The following is a 19407-nucleotide window of genomic DNA, read 5'->3' as shown; positions in this document are numbered from 1 at the left end:
GCACCTCAGATTCTTCTTCTGTTCCTTTATCCCTTGCAAAGGTTCCCTTCATGTTATTTCCCATCCATTTTTCTGCTGACTGAGGGTCCTGCATGGGACTTTTCTCGGTTCCAACCACTGCAAATACCATTGTGGCATTGGGCCCAAACTTCTGTGGATCACTCCCTTGGACCAGGAAACCCAGGGGAATAAGGGAAGCGGTTGGGGGAGTGACAGTCACTTCCAGCCCCCACTGCTGCAAGGAAGATAGTTTGAGTATGGCTGGCCTGTCGTGAGGGGGAGTCACACAGTTGGCAGGAGAAAAGCTGGCATTTGTGGGACATCGACCATGTGTCTGGCCTCATCCACGGTCTCTATGAACCTACAGGGAAGGAGGTAGATGCACTGCCCTTCTTCACCTGCACAGCCATGGCCATCATTTTCCCCAGAAACCTCTTGGAGGACTTTCAGGCCTTGTTCTGAGGAAGGTGGTCAGGAAAAGAGGCCAGCTTGACCCACTCATCCCCTATCACAGCAAGCATTTCTTTGTTTTGTTTTTTAAACCCTCACCTTCTATCCTGGTATCAGTTCTAAGACAGAAGGGCAAGGGCTAGGCAATGGGCATTAAGTGACTTGCTTAGGGTCACACAGCTAGGAAGTGTCTGAGCCTAGATTTGACCCCAGAACTTCCCAACTCTAGACCTGGCTTTCTGACCACTGAGCCACTTAGCTGCCCATAGCAAGCCAAGCCTTGTGCCTATCCTCCAGCAGTCCCTATCCCATCAGGTGCAAGCATCTGTGCAGAGACTAGTAGACACTTCTGGATCTAGGCACAGAGTAAATACAAGATGGGGGGAGGAAGAGAGGGAAGAACTCCTGAAAGAAGTCTTTGAACTGAGCTGGGAGATCCATGAGCCCCTCACACCATGGTCATACAACTCCCCCACCTTTACCCTGACAGCCTGTCCCAAGCTCCTCACAAGGCCTTTTCTGATCCTTGCTGAATGCCCCTTTTGGGTTTGGATGTAGGCAAGGCTTTGCCCAGCTCACAAGGAAGTGCCTGAGTCAGGATTTGAACTTGGAACTTCTGCATCCACAGAGTGAGGAGATTGGACTCTGGAGTATAGTTCTTCATCTCTGTCCTACTGAACCTCAGTTTCCTTATCTGTAAAATGAGAATATACCAACTCCCTCCCACAGTTTGTTCTAAGCTCGAAGTTGCTGGCAGCTGCATGCCCAGAAATTTCAACATTAGGAGGGCTGACCAGCACCAAGGAGCACAGGATGCCTGAACCTTGGACCAGGATTGCCGTAGGGCCCAGCAAGCTGGATGGTGGAGAGTGGAAAAATGGCTCTTTCATTTCTTGCCTTTGCTTCCTCCCAGGGATTTCAAGGCTTTGGCTTTGGCGATGGCGGCTTCCAGATGTCTTTTGGAATTGGAGCCTTTCCTTTTGGGATCTTCGCCACAGCTTTTAACATAAACGATGGACGGCCTCCTCCAGGTAGGCCACTGGGAAAAGTAGCTGTCTTATAGCCTCTGACACACTGCTTAGGAAATACTTGTTGTTTAATTGATGGAGTCATAGGGCTAGACTGAGAAGGGGCCTTAGAATTCACCCAGAATAACCCTCTCGTTTTGTTTTAAAGGACTAAATCCATTGTCTCCAGCTCTACATCCTCTCCCCTTTTTGATTGAAAAAGGAAAGAAAAGCCAAAGCCTTATAACCTACCTGTAGGACCAAGCAAAACAAATTGATCATTGACCATGCCCCACACAAATGCCTCCCTTTGCCCCAGCAGCCATCACCTCTGGCCCCCCAGCAGAGCCCAAGGAGGCTGGACAACTTTTCCCTGGCCACTCTGGAGCCAAATTTGAACCCAGGCCCCTGACTCGAAATGCAGCATACTTTCTCTTCTACCATTTGGAAACCTTGGCTCACAGCCTGACTGCCTGCTATGAGCCCTGGCCCTTTGGCCTGGTGGTTGACCTGAGAGGAACAGACATGCCATGGGAGGTTCCCGGTGTGAGACCAGCCTTTGGGAGGCCCCACTCCACCTACTGTGTATGTGGCCTCCCATAACTTGCTGCCTGTAGTCTGGCCTGACCTTTTCTTTTTATGCCCTTCCCTTCTGTCTTAGCTTGATACTAAATATTGCTTCCAAGGCAGAAGAGTGGCAAGGGCTAGTGGCCCAGAGTGACACAGCGAAGAAGTATCCAAGGCCAGATTGGAACCCAGGTCCTCCCAGCTCCAGGCCCAGTTCTCTATCTGCTGAGCCAACTGGCTGCCCCTCTGCACATGATCTTGAAGTGCTCCCATGAGTAGGAAGCAACGTGGCACACAGAGTTTCCAAACCCAGCATGCAGCCCCCTGCCCCTGCTCTCCCTTAAATGCTTAGACTCCAGGGAGCTGGGCTTCCATCACAGTGCATACTGGCAGACCTTCCTGCCCAGGGAAGATTTGGTACAGCCTGTGCCCCATTGGCACAGGGTCTCTGCGCTGCCATCATTAGTGAGGGAGGTCCAGACCAATGATATCATCAGAGTGGGGAAACCCTCCACGCTGCCCATTTACAGCTGGTCTAGGACAATCTCAGAAAGCTGTCCAAGGCACTGAAGGCTTCAGGGATTTGCCACCAGTCCTATAGCCAGTGAAAGTCAGAGGCAGTCCTTGAACCTAGGCCCAGTGTGATGTGCTGCTGTCTTCTGATTATTGTTAGTGTGATGGAACTGGGGTGGTATTCTGAGGCCCGTCTCCAGGAGCCATTATGGTGTCAACTCATTTGTTAGAAGTCCAAAGAGACTGTCCTGATTCTTCCGTGGTCTGGGGTTTTGTGGTACCTTAGGGCCCCTGTACCTCTGAGATGGGTCCAAGACCCACCAAGGATGGCTGAAACCACAGATAAAAACACACACCTGCTGACCCCATACACGTGTGCTCTCTGTCCCCTCCTGCCCCTCAGCTCATCACTCCCAGGCCTCCCCCTGCACCCCACCCTACCCCCCAAAAAAGTGACAGTGGAAGCAGTAGAGCCACCACATGTATGCCCACTGGTGGTGCTGCTTGTTGACTACAGCCTACTGAATTTGTACAGAAACATTAGATCTTAATTTAGGGAAAAGACTTTCTAATCGTTAGAACCATCGAAGGGTTTACAAGGTCACTTGGGCAGATCTTTGAGCCAAGGTCAGTTCTGCTGGGGACGAGCTTTTCCCTCTGGTCCACGTTGGCCCCCCCCTCACTCTGAGAGGCTGAGGTTTTTCAGGATGCTGCTTAAAATAAGCAGACCAGTGGCTGGGGCCTGTGTAGTGGAGAGAGTTTGTCCTAAGAGACTGTCCTCCTTCCTGTTTTCCCAGCTGTTCCCGGGACTCCCCAGTATGTGGATGAACAGTTCCTGTCTCGGCTTTTCCTGTTTGTGGCTCTGGTGATCATGTTTTGGCTTTTGATCGCGTAACTGTGTGTCTGCGTCCTGGGGAAACAGCAGCAGCTTCACCCACCCCACGTCGAACCCCTCACTGCCCAGCCTCTGAGCTCATCCAGGGCCCAGGAATCAATGGGGTCAGCAACCCTTGGAGGAGCCTGGCTTCTGGGAGCAGAGCTTTGGAATGAAATGAGCTAAATTTTGGTTGAAGAGTCCACATTTCCATGGGGTCCCTGCCAGCCTCGGACCTGGGACAGAACAGCTTAGAGGTCCCATGGCAGCCAGCTCAGAGGGAACTGATCTGAAGTGGGGAAGGGCTGGGGAGAGGCAAGCCCCCTTGGTCTAATCTGTATGAGCGTAACGTCGTAAAAGTAAAGGGAAGGCCCAGATGGTATTTCTCAGACCTGTAGATCTCATCTCCTTAGACAGGAGTCTAGCCTGACTCCCCATGTGAGCAACCTATGCACACGCCAGCCTGACTCCACAGTGGCAGGAAAGGGGGTCAGGGTGAGGCTCACCTTCTGTTCCCAGCCTCACTCCCACCCCCCATCTCCCACTGCCATCTTCATCCCTGCTCCTCCTCCTGATTCCGCTTTGGAGCTGGGAGCAGACAGCAGTAGACCACCAGACTGGGAGAATTGACAGAAGAGGTCTGGGAGCTTGGAGCATTTCAGTGACCCAGACCCTTGGGCTTTCTTCTGGCCTTGGAAAGGCATTGGCTACCTCCCTCCTTGGTAGAGACGGCCTGTTTGGCTCAATGAAGTGTGGCCCAGCTCAGCTTGGAGGCTTCCTGCCCCCTTCTTGAGGGCTTCTCTCTACCAGGAAGAATAATGGTGAAGACTTTCCAGGCCCCAAAGACAAACCTTTTTTCAGGCTTCTGAGGATCTCTTGCCAATAAAGAAGAGGGGAAATTTGAGCCACTAAAAACTTTCTAAGATTCAGTTTAAGTTTTAGTTATTTGCATCTCTCCAGGAAGAAGAAAACCTGCCTTCCCAGAAGCAGCCCCTGGGCAAAGGCCCTCTATACCTCCAGGCTTGTTTTCTTTCTGAAAGAGAGAAGGAGGGGGATGCTCATTGCCAGCCTGCCTCAATTGTCCTTTCTTCAGCAGGGCCATAGACAGTAGGCTCTCTGAGGAGTCCACGTCGATGTGGGTTTACCAAGTTTTGAGGACTATAGAGTCCCTTACACATTTTGTCTTAAAAGAGACTTCCTGTTTGCTGCCAAGGTTGGGTGACTCCTGATGGGGAGAGATGCCTTAGATCATTGCTTAATTTTTCCTTCCCTCCTTACACCTCTTCATTGAGAATCTTGGGAAGAAAGTTACCTTAGTATAATAATTGGTTTGGTTTCTTGTTTGAAAATGACTTTTTCTTTGAATCTGATCAGTAAGAAGGTAGGGTGCTGAATGGTTCCAGGCTACCATCTCATCCAGTTCTCTGTCCATCTCTCAGTGTCTGTGTCTCAGCTTACCAGAATATCTTTAGGTCCAAAAGGAGTCCCAACATTGCCTTGGAGGAAACCCAGCTCCAGAGTATTTCTAGGGTTGGGATTTCTTCCTTATATGAAATCTGCCGCTCCTGGCCCACTCCTCATTCTTTAGAAGTAGAGCCCAGAAGGAACTCTGGCCTCTGCTTTGGGAGAAAGCAGCCTGGAGTCCAAAGATACTGGGATGAGGGAACGAACGGACAGCCCCCCAACCTGTATCCTCCCCCAAGGCTCCCCTCTCCAAAGCCCCAGCCCAGTCTCAAAGGGTTCAGAACCAGCTATTCTGTAGGGGTCATATTGGTTATGACCCAATGAGAGAGAGATGCACAGCCAGGCGCTTAGCTGGTGCCCATGTGTCTGATCCAAGATCCCCATTGGGACCCCCACTCACCCAAATGGCCAGATCCGGGAGGCCCTTGGAGCTGGAAGCCCAGGGCTTGGGAGTTGGCCCAGTGTCCCTTCCTGGCTGTGGGAGACGGAGTTGGAGGCCAGAGGCAGAAGGATGGGGATTGCATTAAGAAAGTGGAATCCCTTGGAATCTACAAAACAAAGGCAGAGGGAGGTTAATCAGAGGCTCATTTACTTTGGGGCTAGGCCAAAGCAGTGGCCACAGCAGGTTTGGAACTGCCTCCTCAGTCCTGGGCCCCTGGGCCATTCAGTGACCTTACACGTCTTCCTTTTCCAGGTTAATGCATTTCTTCCTTTGGGAGCTCTTGGCTCTTTTTCTCCCTTTTGTTCCTTTGTATCAATTAGGACTGTGCTCTGGCCACAGACCACCAATGACACTATGTACCTTGAGATACATTTACCAGTTACTAATTTTCACTGTTGTGAAAGTGATTTGATTTAGAAAGAAAAATTAAAATGGTTTTACATTGAAACTTGTCAGTGTGGACTTGCTATAGGGAGAGGGCTGGCGAGGGCGGGCTCCCTGCTCTCCCTGTTTCTAGAAAGCTCTTTTGTCCCTCAGTTCTGGGGCCTGAAAGTCGCCCACCTACCCGCAAACATCAGTCCAAAGTTGGGCAATATCTGACTTTGGGGCCTAGAGCTGTGAATGAGCAGCCCTACCCTTTTGAGGTCATGTTTAAAAAGTATCTTGACTCCTGCCCAAGGGTTGAATTCCTGGGCTCCTACACCAAAGAGTAAACACACAGGATGGGGGCCATGGACCCTGTTTAGGCCAGCCCCCCATTTTTACAGGTCTCTCCAGGAGAGGAGATCGAGGTCACTCACACAGCTCCCAAGGGTGACAGTGGCGCACTGATACATCTGTTGGCAAAACTCTAACCAAGTGTTTGTTGTGCAGAGAGAAGCGGAGGGTGTGGGACCAGATGGGTTCCAAACCTGACCATTAACTAACTAGTGGTTCCAAGACAAAGCAGGGTGACCATCTTCCTTTTTCCTTAGCCACAAACACCAAATAAGGGCCCCTTTTTACATTGATCATTTTGGATTTAGATACACACTTTCCCACAAGTACACCCCCTGAGCCCTTGGAACCTTTGGAACAAAGTTGAGACCAGCTCACAGTCACCAAATCTTATGTTGAATGCAACAGTTCATAGCTACATTCGCCTGCCTTTTGCTTAAGGGAAAACAGTGCTGCTTTTCTGGGGCATCTCATCTTGGGGCAAGCTAAGTGGCTCATTAGAGAGCTAGGCATTGAGATGGGAAGTCCTGGGTTCAAATCTGGCCTCAGACCTTTCCTAGCTGTGTGACCCTGGGCAAGTCACTTAACCCCAATTGCCTAACCTTTATTGCTCTTTTGCCTTGGAACCAATACACAGTATTAATTCTAAGACAAAAGATAAAGATTTAAGGACAAAACGCAATTAGTAGTCAGTTTCATTGACATAATTGCAATTCAATGAACATTTATTAAACACCTACAATGTCCAGGACCTACTTTGGTCTTTGTGAGCAGATATGTTATTGGGAAGTGTAAAGATGGGATTAACTCTCCCCTCACTTACTTTTAGATTAATCACCAGAAGCGTTTGCACCCCCACATTTCCTTAAGTGAGGGGAGGTCTGCAACCCCCATGCTAGAGTGGGCAACAACTCAGAAACGACTGACTGCCAAGAAAATTCTAAAACTTCGACTGGTCCCTATAAAGTGAAAGGAAGACACAGGAAGTGACTCAAAGAAGGGTCTTTAAAAGTAATTGCAACTTCCTGTGACCAGCTCTTTGCTCCTTCCAACATGACTTTGGAGGAGCTCCCACTTGGGACCTCAGACTGCTTCGGATAAGACTGCTCTTGGATCTTCTCTTTGGACTACCATGGGGGTGAGTGAAAAAAGGCTGACTCCTTTCCTGGCTCCTGAAGGGATTAGCTTCCAGAGAGGCCCCCCTGTCTTGGAGGTGGCCTTGTGGCTGGAATCCTTGCTTTATTCACCACCAGCCCCTCCAACCCTCCTCCAGTGGAGGGTTAACGAGCCCTGCCTGGTTCAAACCAGGCCAGGCACCAGGCTAAGTGGCTGGGGATACAAGAAGGCAAAAGAGGCCCTGCCTTCAAGGAGCTCCCAGTCTGATGGGGGAGAAGGTGGGCAAATAAATATATATACAAGCAAGTTACATACAGGATATATAGGAAGGATTAATAGTGGAGGCAGTGGAATGAAGAGAGGTTAGAGAAGACTTCCTGTAGAAAATGGGCTTTTAGTTGGGACTCAAAGGAGGCCAGGGAAGTCAGGAGGCAGAGTTGAGGAGGCTAAGGGTTCCATCTATGAGGAACGCCAGAGAAAATGCCTAGACCTGAAAGATGCTGTGTCTTGTTCATGGAGGTTAGTGTCACTGGCTCAGAGAGAGAGAGGGAGAGACAGAGACAGAGACAGAGAGTGTGGCAGGGAGGGGATTCATGTGTAGAGACTGGAAAGGTAGGAGAGGTTTGGGTTATGAAGGGTTTCAAATGCCAAACAGCATCCTACTAATTGCATCAAAAGGAGGCTTGGCCTAATCTATAGGATGCCTTTCCTGGCCCCCTTCAAACTACTTTGTATTACCCTGACCTGTTGCATTGACTCAGCCATGGAAGCGGTGTGGGCTGCCATGGACAGGCTGGTGTCCAGATGTGGGCAGGAGTGTACTGGCCTCAGCACGGTGTACCAGGTGCTTTTCCTTCTCGGAGCCTGCACAGAACTAGCCATCCATCACCCCTCACCTGGAGTATTCCACTCCTTGCTGGTTCCCCTAGAAGCAGGCTTTTTTCTCTCCTGGTCTCTATGAATGCCAGATTGGTGTTCTTGAGGCACAAAGACAACTGTGGCATGACTCAGGAGACTCCCTTGGCCCTCTTTGGTCTGTAAAATAAAGTACAAATTTGGGCAGCTAAGTATTGAAGTGGATAGAGTACCAGGTCTGGAGACAGAAAGACCTGTGTTCAAATCCAGGCTCAGACACAAACTAGCTGTGTGACCCTAGGCAAGTCACTACCCTATTTGTCTCACTTTGCTCATCTATAAAATGAGCTGGGAAAGGAAATGGCAAACCACTGCAGTATCTTTGTCAAGAAAACTCCAACTGGGGTCACAAGAGTTGGACCCAACTAAAATGACTCATAACAAGGGTAGTAGGTGCTGTTATTGTCTCCATTTGACAGTTGAGGAAACTGAGGCAGATGGGGTTAAATGACTTGCCCAAGGTTATCCCACTAATAAGTGCCTGAGGCAGGACTTAAATTTCAGATCTTCTTGACTCCAGCCCCAATGCCAGCCACCAGGACAGACTGTCATTTCAGTCTGTATTCTAAGCACCTGGCAAATAGGTATTCCAGAGATGCTTTTTGATTGGTGAAAAACTTCCCAACAGAGCTGCCCCAAAGTGGAATGAGCCGCCTGGAAAGGCAGCTGGTATATCCCTTTAAGAGATGGTAGACGGCCACTGGCTGGGCATGTTATGGTGGGAAGGGTTGCATGCAGTGGCTGATGAGATCCCTGTCAACTTTCCAATCCTATGAAGGGGAAGGAAAGAGACAGATGAATGGATGGGCAGACAGTCGGATGGATATCTACATGGATAATGAGATACATAAGAGATAGATGGATAAGTACAAATGCATTCTGAATGGATATAGGGGCATACACCTCTGTGTGTGTGTGTGTGTGTGTGTGTGTGTGTGTGTGTGTGTGTGTGTGTGTGTGTGTGTTGTTCAGTAGGTTCCAAGTCTTTGTGACCCTATTTGGGATTTTCTCAGCTAAGATACAGGAACAGTTGGCCCATTTCCTTTCCCAACTCATTTGACAGATGAGGAAACTGAGGCAAGCAGGGTAAAGTGACTTACCTAGGGTCACCTGGCTAGAAAGTATTTGATGCCAGATTTGAACTCAGGAAGATGTCTTCCTGGCTCCAGGCCAAGCTCTCTGTGCTCTGTGGCACCCTCTAGCACCTCATGGTGTAATTAGTAGGATAAGAAACAACACACAATACAAATGTACCAAATAGTTAAATACAAGGGAAAGGGATGGGGGACGGGGACCACAGCAGACAACAGTTGCACAGAGAAATTGAGGCCAGTCCCCAAACCCTGAGCCCATTCCAAGAGGGATGGTGAGATCAGAGTCCTGTCCAGAGATGCTAATGACATATCAACCATCCTGTGGCAACTTTCCGTCAACTCTGGCCAGTTCTGTGCAGGCTCCGAGGAGGAAAAGCGCTGGTACACCGTGCTGAGGCCAGTACGCTCCTGCCCACATCTGGACACCAGCCTGTCTGCATGGCAGCCCACACCGCTTCCACAGCCGAGTCAATGCAACAGGCCAGGGTAATACAAAGTAGTTTGAAGGGAGCCAGGAAAGACATCCTGTAGGAGATTAGGCCCAAGCCTCCTTTTGGCTTTGAAAGAAGGGAAATGCTTCTACCCCCAGGGAAGTGCAGCCTACAGGGGCTCTTCCCAGGACTTCACATGGTGCCAGACCCCCTCTGCACCCCCTCAGCAGAGAGCTTGGTCCCATGTCTGAGTAAAGTCAGAATCAGCCTCCAGGATCACAAAACTGCTGGCGGCAGATTATTCCTGGGAATTACTGGGAGCTCATATGTATATAATGTGTGAGAATGACATCAGGAACCACAGCTGACTTGTTTCCGTCTAGCTCTGATGGATGGGAAGGAAACAGAATCGTACTTGGCTTGGCCTGCTTGATCTGGGACTGACTGGAAGGATGTAAGTAAATAGTCTACGTAAAATAATCCAAAGCAATTTCTAGAGGGAGAGGATGCCAATACCGTTGGGGTGGGGGTGGGGGGAGTCAATGATATTGTAACAAGAGAAAGATGAGGAAACAAAAGTTTGATCTTCTGAGCAGATCAGTTTATTTAGCAATGTATGCCAATTGCCCAACAAATCGGGACCAGGCCACTTCCGCAGCTTGGAGTTGGACCCTAAATATAGGAGTCAGACTTTTATCGATTAAAAACAATTAAATAAGGCCATTTAACGAAAGGAAACAACATGTTAGATCATCTGATTTCTAATTGGATGAGATTAGAGACTTTCCAAGTGGAGGGGCCACAGGTTTAATTCCCTGAATTCAGTAAGGAAGGCTCCCACTTCCCCCCAAGCAAAGGAGCTGTAAACAAGCAAAGGAGCACAGAAACAGAACCTGACTGATCAGTACAGGGCCAGTTCTCAGATAAGACATACCATACGGGCTGCTGGAGACTGTGAGAAAATTCCTAGCATTCATCTTGGGGAATGACTCTGTTTCTGGTCAACGACGGCAGGTCTGGGTTCCAACAATGCAGTGCGATTTTCTCTGAATTCCCATAAATGAATAAACTTCTCACAGGACAGAATTTGGACTAGACCCACAATTAAATAGAAACTAAGCTAGCTACAGAATTGAGTCACAGGACGGATGGTTCACTCCAATTCCCACAATTAACCATTTGCTCTCCTCGTTCCTTCAAGTCCTTCCATGTGGGAGGAGGTACCTGGACTGAGCTCTGAAGGAAACAAGGGATTTTAAGAGGTTTAAGTGAGCAAAGAGGGCATTCTAGGCCGAGGGGACCATTTAGACAAAGCCACGGAGGTGGGAATTGGAATGTCATGTAGGGGGGAGCCATTAGGTCAGTGTGACCAGAATGGAAAATGTCGGAGGGAAGCAAAGTATTTTTCTCGTACCTGGAATGCCCATTTACTTCAAACTCCCTGTTTTCAGGTTGAACTTGTACTTGGTGTGATGAGTGGGGTCTTTTGAATCTGGTCTATCCAGAAAGAGTCACAGGATTTTAGTTTATCTCAAAGCCTTACCAAATAAGGCCTGAGAGAGGTCAATGCAGGAGACAACCTACCCCCCTCCCCTAGTCCCTTAGAATAATAATAATGTGATTTTTCATGGCCCCCCTGACTTCCATATGGGACCTTTGAGTATGCAAGCAGTAATACCCAATAATTGGCTGGATTTTGAACAGAAGAACTGAATTTTGGCACAGGATCAAATCAGACTGGCTTCCACCTTGGTTCAAGCCCCCATCTCCTCTGGACTTGAATATTGCTACACTCTCCTGATTGGTTTCCCAGCCTCAAATCTCTCCTGACTCCAGTTCTTCCTACACAGCAGAGCCGCCATACTCGTTTTCTCTAAGTGCCCATGGCTCTCCTCCAGCAGCTTCCTATTCCTCCTGAGACGAAGGATAAAATATAAAGCCCTCTCCTGAGCTTTTAAAGCCTCCACACTGGCCCCAATCCATCTTTCCAGACTTTGGATCCAGTTGACATCTCCCATCACCCTGACGTGGTTGGCACAAGTGGCCTCCTCCTATCTGGAATGCCCTCTTTCCTCCTCTCCAGCTCCTAAAGTCCCTCATTCCCTTCACGGCACAGTCCATAGGCCAACTCCCATCCCAGACCTTTCCTGAACTTCCCAATGATTACCAGTCTCTCCCTCTTGAAGCTACTTGCTATTATCTAGTATGTATTTCCTTTCTTTCATCCAGGTCCCCAGGCTTCCAGTGATTCTCCTTGAATCTTCACCCTCCTTCATCCCATGTACTCTGTCTAATCAGTCACTGAATCTGGGATCTCTGGAATCCTCTTTTCTCCACTCACTCCAGCCTCTGCCCTCTCCTTTGGACTCAGGTTTTTTCACACTGCTTCTAGTCTCTCCCCTGTCCATCTGCCCTTCACACATCTGCCAAAGTAATCATTCTAGGATACTGCTCTAACCATTCCACCCTCTTGCTCTATAAACTCCTGGGGCTCCCTATTGCCTCCAAGATCAAATACAAAATGCTCTGTTCCACATTCAAAGCCCTTTATCCCCTGGCCCCCTCCTCCCTCTCCAGAACTCCTTATTCCCCAACAGTTGTCCAAGACACTGGCCTCCTGGCTTCCTTCCCAGCCCAGTCCCAGCTGCCCCCTGCATGCCCATGGCTTCTCCCTGCTGGGGATTTCCCGTTTATCCTGTCTTCAAGCTCCTTTTGCCACCCTTTGCATCAAGCCTGGCATGTTGTCAGTGCTTAATAAAAGTGAATTGGCTTTGCTACCTTGTATCTGTGTTGTGTGTGTCCTGTAGCTCCTGGAGGACAGGGGCTCTTCTTTATGCCCATAGCTTTCCAGAATGCCCAGAGCGTGGCAACACCTAAGTGGCCTTGGATCTATTTTGAGTGTGTCTGTAGACCCGCTGGAATGTAGGCACCTTGAGGGAAGGACCTGTTTCTTTTGCATCCCCGGCCCCTGCACAGTAGCTGGTACACAGCAGGTGCTTACTAAATGCCTGTTGGTTGATTCGTCTATAGGGCGCCCCTCCTCAATTCCCTAAATGCTGGGACCACAAAGGACTGGGGTGGAAGCCTGGTGCCGCGGAGAATCGCCAATTTGTTGGAGCCAGAGGCCCTGGGTTCAAGTGCTGCCTTTGCCCAGGTTGGTGTGTGCATCCAGCCCACTCCCAGAGCTCTGCAAAGGGAAAAGTCAGTCCGCTGCTATTACTGAGTGTTCTTGCGGGTAGAAGTATTCGCCACCCGGGGAGGGGCAGGGCATAGGCGCTATGGAATCTAGGATGAGGCCCCGCCCCATCCTGGACTCAGTTTTTCCAGCTGTAAAATGAGGGGGTTACGGATGGCCTCCAAAGTTCTCGCTTCGAGCACTGATCGAGCGCACAGCCCACGCCTGCGTATTGGACCAGGCGCTGTCTGGTGTGCCGGGGTCTCTAGTGGTATTGCCCACGCCCCTCTCACCCAATTCCACCCGAGGACGCTGCGGAGCACAGAAGGGCGCCGTGCTGTCCGGGGGCTAGGAGGCGCTGTGCCGCAGCGCCACAGGGCTTGTGCCTCAGGGTCCAACTCTCCAACTCTTAGGATGGCGGGACTCTTTCTGGCCAGCGCCTCAAGGGTTTTCACAAAGGCGGAGGGGCGGAGCCTCGGAGGGGTACGGCCGGACGTCGGGGGAGGGGCGGGATCTCGCGCTTCGGGGGGTGGGGCCTAGGGGCGGGCTCTTACTCAGGCGGAGGGGCGGAGCTTCGAGGAGGGAGAACTGGCGCGCCGGCGGAGGCCGGCGGAGGGGTGAAACCTAGAACCTCAGGGGCGGTACTCGGGGGGGAGGGCTCTCGCGCAGGCAGAGGGGTGGAGCTTCGGGGAGAGCCAGCGCACAGGCGGAGACCGGCAGAGGGGTGGGACCACGAACCTTGGGGCGGGGCCACTAGTCTTAGGGGGCGGGATCGCACACAGGCGGAGGGGCGGGGCCGTGCCGTAGCCCCGGGCGCCGCCCGGAGCCAGGTGCGGTTTGGCCCTCCCGGGGTGCCGTAGGCGGGACGGTCCGCGCCTTCCTAGTTCTCAGTTGTCGCCTGAGGTGACGGCCGCTGGAGTTCGGGGAAAAGCCCGAGGCGGGGAGTCATGGACGGGGTGGCTGGTGAGTAGGACCCTGCCTGCCCGGCCCTGGGCAACCGAAGGGATGGGGGGCGGGAGGGACGCTTAGTCCCGCACCCCTCATCGTGGAGACGCCTATATTAATAAATGCGTTGTTGTCTTGGTTTGCCCTGGGGGTGCGGGAAGGAGAAAGGGAACTGGGGTGGCAGATTGGAAAGGGAGGAGGGGGGAACTGCAGGTGGTGGAGGACGGCCAGGATTGGGGAGCTGAGAAGGAGGACAGGAAGGACATGGGGGACTGAAGAGGGGGGAGGGAGGACAGGAAGGACTTGTGGGGCGGAGGGTTGAGGGGATGGCAGGATAGGGGTGCCCTGGAGGAGCCGAGGGGTTCTTCCTGGAGGACCAGGTCAGGAGGCTGGGGGAGGAAGCTTTGGGAGCCTCGTCTTCAGGGGCAGATTGGACCAAAGAGCTCCCCAGATCCCTTTTCTGAAAGTTCTCTTCTGGCCTGAAGAGATAATGACTGAGGCCCTGGTTGGGGTCTGTGGGCTCCTACGGAGGAGCCCCTGGAGCTCTGCCTCGCTGACTGAGATGGCGCCAGGAACTTACGGTGCAGGGGAAAGGCTATAGCATTCTGAGAGATAGGGGGCAGTGGGCTCTGTCGGAAGAGAAAGGATGGCAACTTTGGTGGGGTCCCTCTGAAGGTGCAAAGGGCCTCCTTCGGCAGTGGAGGCTCACTTCCACTAGGAGGGTTGGAATTTCCTTTGGGGACAAGGCTGGAGGCCTAGTCAGGAGGCAGCAGACACTTCTGGGGGTGTGAAGGGGTTTTCCTGGGTAGGAGGAGGCTTCCCAGTGGGATGGAGACTATGAGGACAGCTAGGGGGTTAAAAGGATTTTTTGGAGGGAGGAATAAGAGATGAGTTCGAAGGTAATTTGGTAGATTGGGGCTCGGTCTTGTTCTATGCATGAGGCAGCTCAGTGGGCAGTGCACAGAGCACAAGATCTGGAGTCAGACAGACCTGAATTCAAGTCTGTCCTCAGACACTTAACCAGTTGGTTAACCTGGGCAAGTCACTTAATCCTGTTGGCCTCAATTTCCTCATCTGTAAAACTGGTTGAAGAAAATGGCAAACCACTCTACTGTCTTTGCTAAGAAAACCTTAAGGGGTCACAAAGACTCAGGCATGACTGCCAATATCTGTGCTTCATCGGGAGTAAGGGTTCTTTGGGGAAAATTAAGGGCTTCTCTGAGGAATAGGAGGCCTGTGAGCAGTTATCTTTTGGGGTGATTGGAGGGAGACAGCTCCAGGAGGGAATGGATGTGCTCCCTAGGCAGTGAAGAGTTGTGGATGTCCCTCTCCTCAGAGACTCTCTCTCTGAGAGTAGGGGTTAGTTCCAGGTTCCTGACTGGGGGCTTATAAACTTTGGGGGCCATGGGAAGCGGGAACTCTGTTCTGCTAGGGCAAAGGGGAAAACTTCCCCAAATTTGGGGAGATTTCTCAGGGCACTGCAAAGAATGCTATGGTCATAGAGAACTGAAGGGTACAGGAGGTTTTCTTTGAGAATTGGAGGAGGAGGGTGGAATAATGTGGACTCTTTTGAGGTTGGGGCAGGAATTGGGGAGGGGGTTGAACTTCCTGTGGAGAATGGGATGGAGCCAGGTGGACATCATCAGTTCCTCCAGGGTGTTGGGGTGGAGGGATGGTGGTTCTAGTTTTTCTCAGGAGTGAAGGGGTTCTCTTGGTCACATTGTGTAGGAGGATGCCTTGGGAGTACTGACAAGGTTAATTGTTGGGACCCTCCTTCCCAGCTCTCCTCCCTACCATAGCCTGGGCTAGCCTGTTTCCTGCCTTTCCCTGCTGGACTCCCTCAGTGGGGGGTGGGGCTGGATTCTGCAGCTAGTTGTTGGTGTGTGGTTCCCAGCAATCCGGAATGTGGGGGTGGCCTGCCTCCATTGGTGAACCCTGAGGATCTGATGCTCTGTATGTCTATGGGGGGGAGGGGGGAGAGATGGCTTAGAGTTAGTCTCCTTCCCCTGTTTCCTGATTGACTGGCCAGGAGAGTCACTTCCTTCACTAGAAGGACCAGAGTGTCGGGTCAAACTTCCTCAAGCCAGGGGAATGGGAATCACCACTGCCGCTGCCGGTCCTTTAACTTCTGCCTGCTACAGTGCCAAGGCTGGGTGAGGATGTTTGGCAAGCTCTTCCTCCAGGATTTCCCCTGTTCCCATGACGCTAGCTCTGGGCAGCTCTGTCCCCAGCCCCCTCCAGATCTGTCTTTGGGTTCTGCAAACCTAATTCTGAGCAGAAGTTGGGAAAGTGACCACAAGCTGGTCAGATCCTCTAGCCTTTCAGTGGCTGGACCTGTTTAGCAGGCAGGAGAAGGCTGCATTCTTTTCTGTTTCCTGGCCTCTCTCTGAGACTGAGAGGGGGTGGCCATTGCCGAATCACATTTCTGCAGATGGAGGGGAAGGAGAAGGAAGCCCAGAAATCCGGCATGCTGCCTGAGGGTGAGGGACTCCTCCATCCAGCCAGTGCTGCAGCTCAGCTTAGGTCCCTCTGGTGGGATCCATGAACACGTGTCTTATTTAGCCTGCCCAAGGCCCCGTGCTCCGCACAGGGAGAGGAAAAAGCATCCCAATGTCCAAGGGGGGGTGGGGTGCTCCACTTCTGGAATGTGCTCCCAGGCTGCCTCCTACGGGAAGCTTTTCAGAATCCTCCCAGTCATTAGCACTCTCTCCCTCTTGAAATTGTGTGCTGTAATAAGCCATGTTGTTGGTGGAAGGATGCCTTTGTATTGTGTTTGTGTATCCCCTTGGTCTCCCCAGTAGAATGGAAGGTCCATGAAGGCAGGGATTGTCTTTGTGTGCCCAAAGTCTCCTATGGAGTAGGGACCTAAGAAATGCAGATAAAACTGAATGGTCTGCACCTATGACAAGCTCAGTAAGAGATTGACAGCACGAGATAGGGTGTGATGATACCAAATGTCACATGCCACAGAGAGGAGTGGGGCAGAAGGCGGATTGGGAACCTGAGGACTTTGGTTCTCATCCTGCCTCACCTGGGGGACCAGGGTTAAGCCCTTTGCCTTCTCTGGGCCTTGGTTTCCTTCTCTGTAAAATGAAGGGTGGAAGTAGATGTTCTCGTAGGGGTCTTCCTCCAGTTCCAAATGGTAGGATCTGCTGAGTTCAGAGGAACAAGAGATTGGGTACCCAGGAGGCCATATCTAAGGGGTGTTGTCCGAGGTAGGACACAGGGGCGAATAAGGGCAGTGAGGAGGCTCTCAGGCTGATTTTAGGAGGCCACTTTGACAGGAGCTAAGGGTTCTTCTATGGGAGTAATGGAAGACAGGCATAGGATGAGGGCTCTGGCTATAAGAGCTGAGAAAAGTAAACTTTCTCTTTGAAAGGATTTGGAGTAATATGATCACAACTGGGTTTCAGGAAGATTACCCTGGATGAGGTAAGCAGGAGAGTTTGAAAGGAGTGTAGATTGGACCTGAAAGACTATGTAAGAAACTATTATAGTAGAGTCGGGGTAGCTCAGGTACTGGGCCTGGAGTCAGGAAGATCTGAGTTCAAATGAGGCTTTAGGTACTAGCTCTGTAACCCTGAGCAAGTCATTTAACCTCTGTTTGCCTAACCCACTGGAGAAGGAAATGGCAAACCATTCCAGTATCTTTGCCAAGAAAACTCCATGGTGGGGGAGGAGTGTCACAAAGAGTGTCATGCAACTGAATAATCAGTAAGGGGGCAGCTAAGGAGGGCCTATACTCAGGGGGCGCCAAAGGGATGGCAGGGGATCCAGAAAGATGGGCAGTGTGGCCCCGGATTTGATGTGCAAACTCCAAAAGCATTCTGAGGGTTAGACACAAGATGGAAGAGGGTGGCCCAGGCCTCTTTCTACCTGGTCCTTTTCTCCTCATTCTGGTTTAGGTTTTTCTGCATCACTGATCATGAGGATTCTTTCCCACTCAGTTCCTGTTTGGCTAGCCCTGGGTTAGCTTTCAGCCTTCCGTTCGAGGAAGACTGTGCGCTAAAGGGCCCGGGAGGGTTTGCAGGTGTGTGAGGAGGGGCAACCTGCTCTGAGGTAGAGCATTGCGTAAAGCTCCCAGACCTCACCCTGAAACGTTCAGCTTTGATCAAGTGAGGCCATTCGCAGTTATCTTCTCCGGCCTCCACGACCCACCATCAGGCCATCGGAAGCGGTCCAGCCTTGGCTTCTTGGTTTCAGGTAGTGAGGGATAGAGAGCTCTGAGGATTTGTATATTTATTGGAAAGATTCTATCTGGCTACACGTCTCTGCTCTGCCTAGAAGCAGAGAGAAAAGCCTTCTCACTCAGCTCATTTTGAGCGGACAGAGTTCTTCTCTGACACTCTGGGACTCCAAGCTGCTGAGAATGGATTCCTTTGGGTCCATGTCCCACATAAGACAACGTGCAGCGGTAAGGGGATAGGCAGTCCCCTGACACTTATGACGGAGCCTGTGGATGTGCATGATTGCATTTGGTCCTCACCAGGGCCCTGGCAGGGCACGCTCTTATTATATTCCTTTCACTAAGAAATCCAGGGTTATGTGTTCGAGATGAATTCGGGTTTCTACCACACCATGCTGCCCTCCAGGCTTGGAAGTCAGAGCCTGGAAGAGCATGAGAAACCCATAGCAAGAGTTTGGCCTTTCTTTTTCCTACAATATATTTGTTTATAGTACTTAACCTCTCCATTTGGGGCTTTGAAGAGACATGCTTACAGCTTCATTCTGATTTCCTGAATAAATATAGCAGCAGGAGAGCTGAGAAGGCCCTTAGAACAGGGCATGTCGGGGCTGGGAGGGGCCTTAAGAACAGGGGAGGTTAGAGCTGGGAGAGGTCTTAGAAGATGGAATATCAGAGCTAGGACAGCCCTTGAACACAGCATGTCAGACTAAGAACAGGGGATACCAAAGCTGGGAGGGACCCTAAGGAACACTTAGTTTTACCCTCTTCATTTTACAGAGAAGGAAACCGTTTCATAACACTTGCCTGAGATGGCAGGGCCAGGCAGGGGTAGGATAGAGCAGTGCCCAGGTCTTGTGGCTGCTGCACCACTGCGCCAGTCCTAGGGCAGGTTTAGAAAAAGCCATCATTTCACATCATCGCAGGCTGCTTTTAATTAAATTGTGGATTTGAAAATGACACATACACATAATAGACATCAAAAACACTTATATAAAATCTTTAAATAGGGAAAGATGAGAGAGCTGAGTAGTGGCTGAAATGAAATCTTTCTGCATCTCCAGGCACCGAGGGAAAGACGAGAGGACCCGGCGGGCCCCTGTTCCCTTTAGTGGTGCCTGGGAAGCCTCCCCACAGACGGAGCAGCTTTGGGATAGAGAAGAAGCTATGGGGAACACCTGTTAATCATTACCCTGGCCCTAGTGGGTGTTCCACTGAAGGCTGATCTTTCTCCTCTCCCTGTGCTAGCTCACTGCCCTTCCCCCTCCATTTCCTGGTTTCTCCCAGAGCCGGAGCCACACACTGGAGCCCTGGCTCCCAAGTGGCCTAGCAGTTGAACTTGTTGTTCATGAGCCAAACCCAGTTGGATGTTTGTCCCTCGCTCTTATTGTCTGATGGAACTTGAGAAGCATCAGTGATCTTTCCTGAACCAACGAGAAGGAGCTCTGCTTGTCCATTTTGACCAGGGCCGGGCTAGGGAGAGCAAGGTGTCAGTAACCCAGTTAATGAGCTAA

The 19407-nt window shown here is 51.0% G+C and overlaps 2 protein-coding genes across 7 annotated transcripts in view; both read left to right on the top strand.

Annotated features, from left to right (window-relative positions):
- Nucleotides 1–5765, top strand: part of RNF185 (ring finger protein 185) — a 33534-nt gene extending 27769 nt beyond the window's left edge. For all 6 annotated transcript variants that reach the window (XM_007490435.3, XM_007490433.3, XM_007490436.3 and 3 more), the window contains 2 exons: nt 1364–1481; nt 3335–5765. In XM_007490435.3, coding sequence (XP_007490497.1) covers nt 1364–1481; nt 3335–3432 — 216 coding nt within the window. In that variant the 3' untranslated portion in view covers nt 3433–5765. The remainder of the gene's footprint in view (nt 1–1363; nt 1482–3334) is intronic.
- A 7760-nt stretch (nt 5766–13525) lies between these two features.
- LIMK2 (LIM domain kinase 2) overlaps nt 13526–19407 on the top strand; it is a 60472-nt gene continuing 54590 nt past the window's right edge. The window contains exon 1 of the mRNA XM_007490438.2: nt 13526–13728. Within this exon, the coding sequence (XP_007490500.1) occupies nt 13713–13728 (16 nt within the window). The 5' untranslated portion in view covers nt 13526–13712. The remainder of the gene's footprint in view (nt 13729–19407) is intronic.

The sequence above is a fragment of the Monodelphis domestica genome, chromosome 3 (genome assembly GCF_027887165.1).
Source record: "Monodelphis domestica isolate mMonDom1 chromosome 3, mMonDom1.pri, whole genome shotgun sequence".
Lineage (NCBI taxonomy): Eukaryota > Metazoa > Chordata > Mammalia > Didelphimorphia > Didelphidae > Monodelphis > Monodelphis domestica.
Note: the sequence above shows the minus strand (reverse complement) of the source record. Positions and strands in the feature narration are given on the sequence as shown.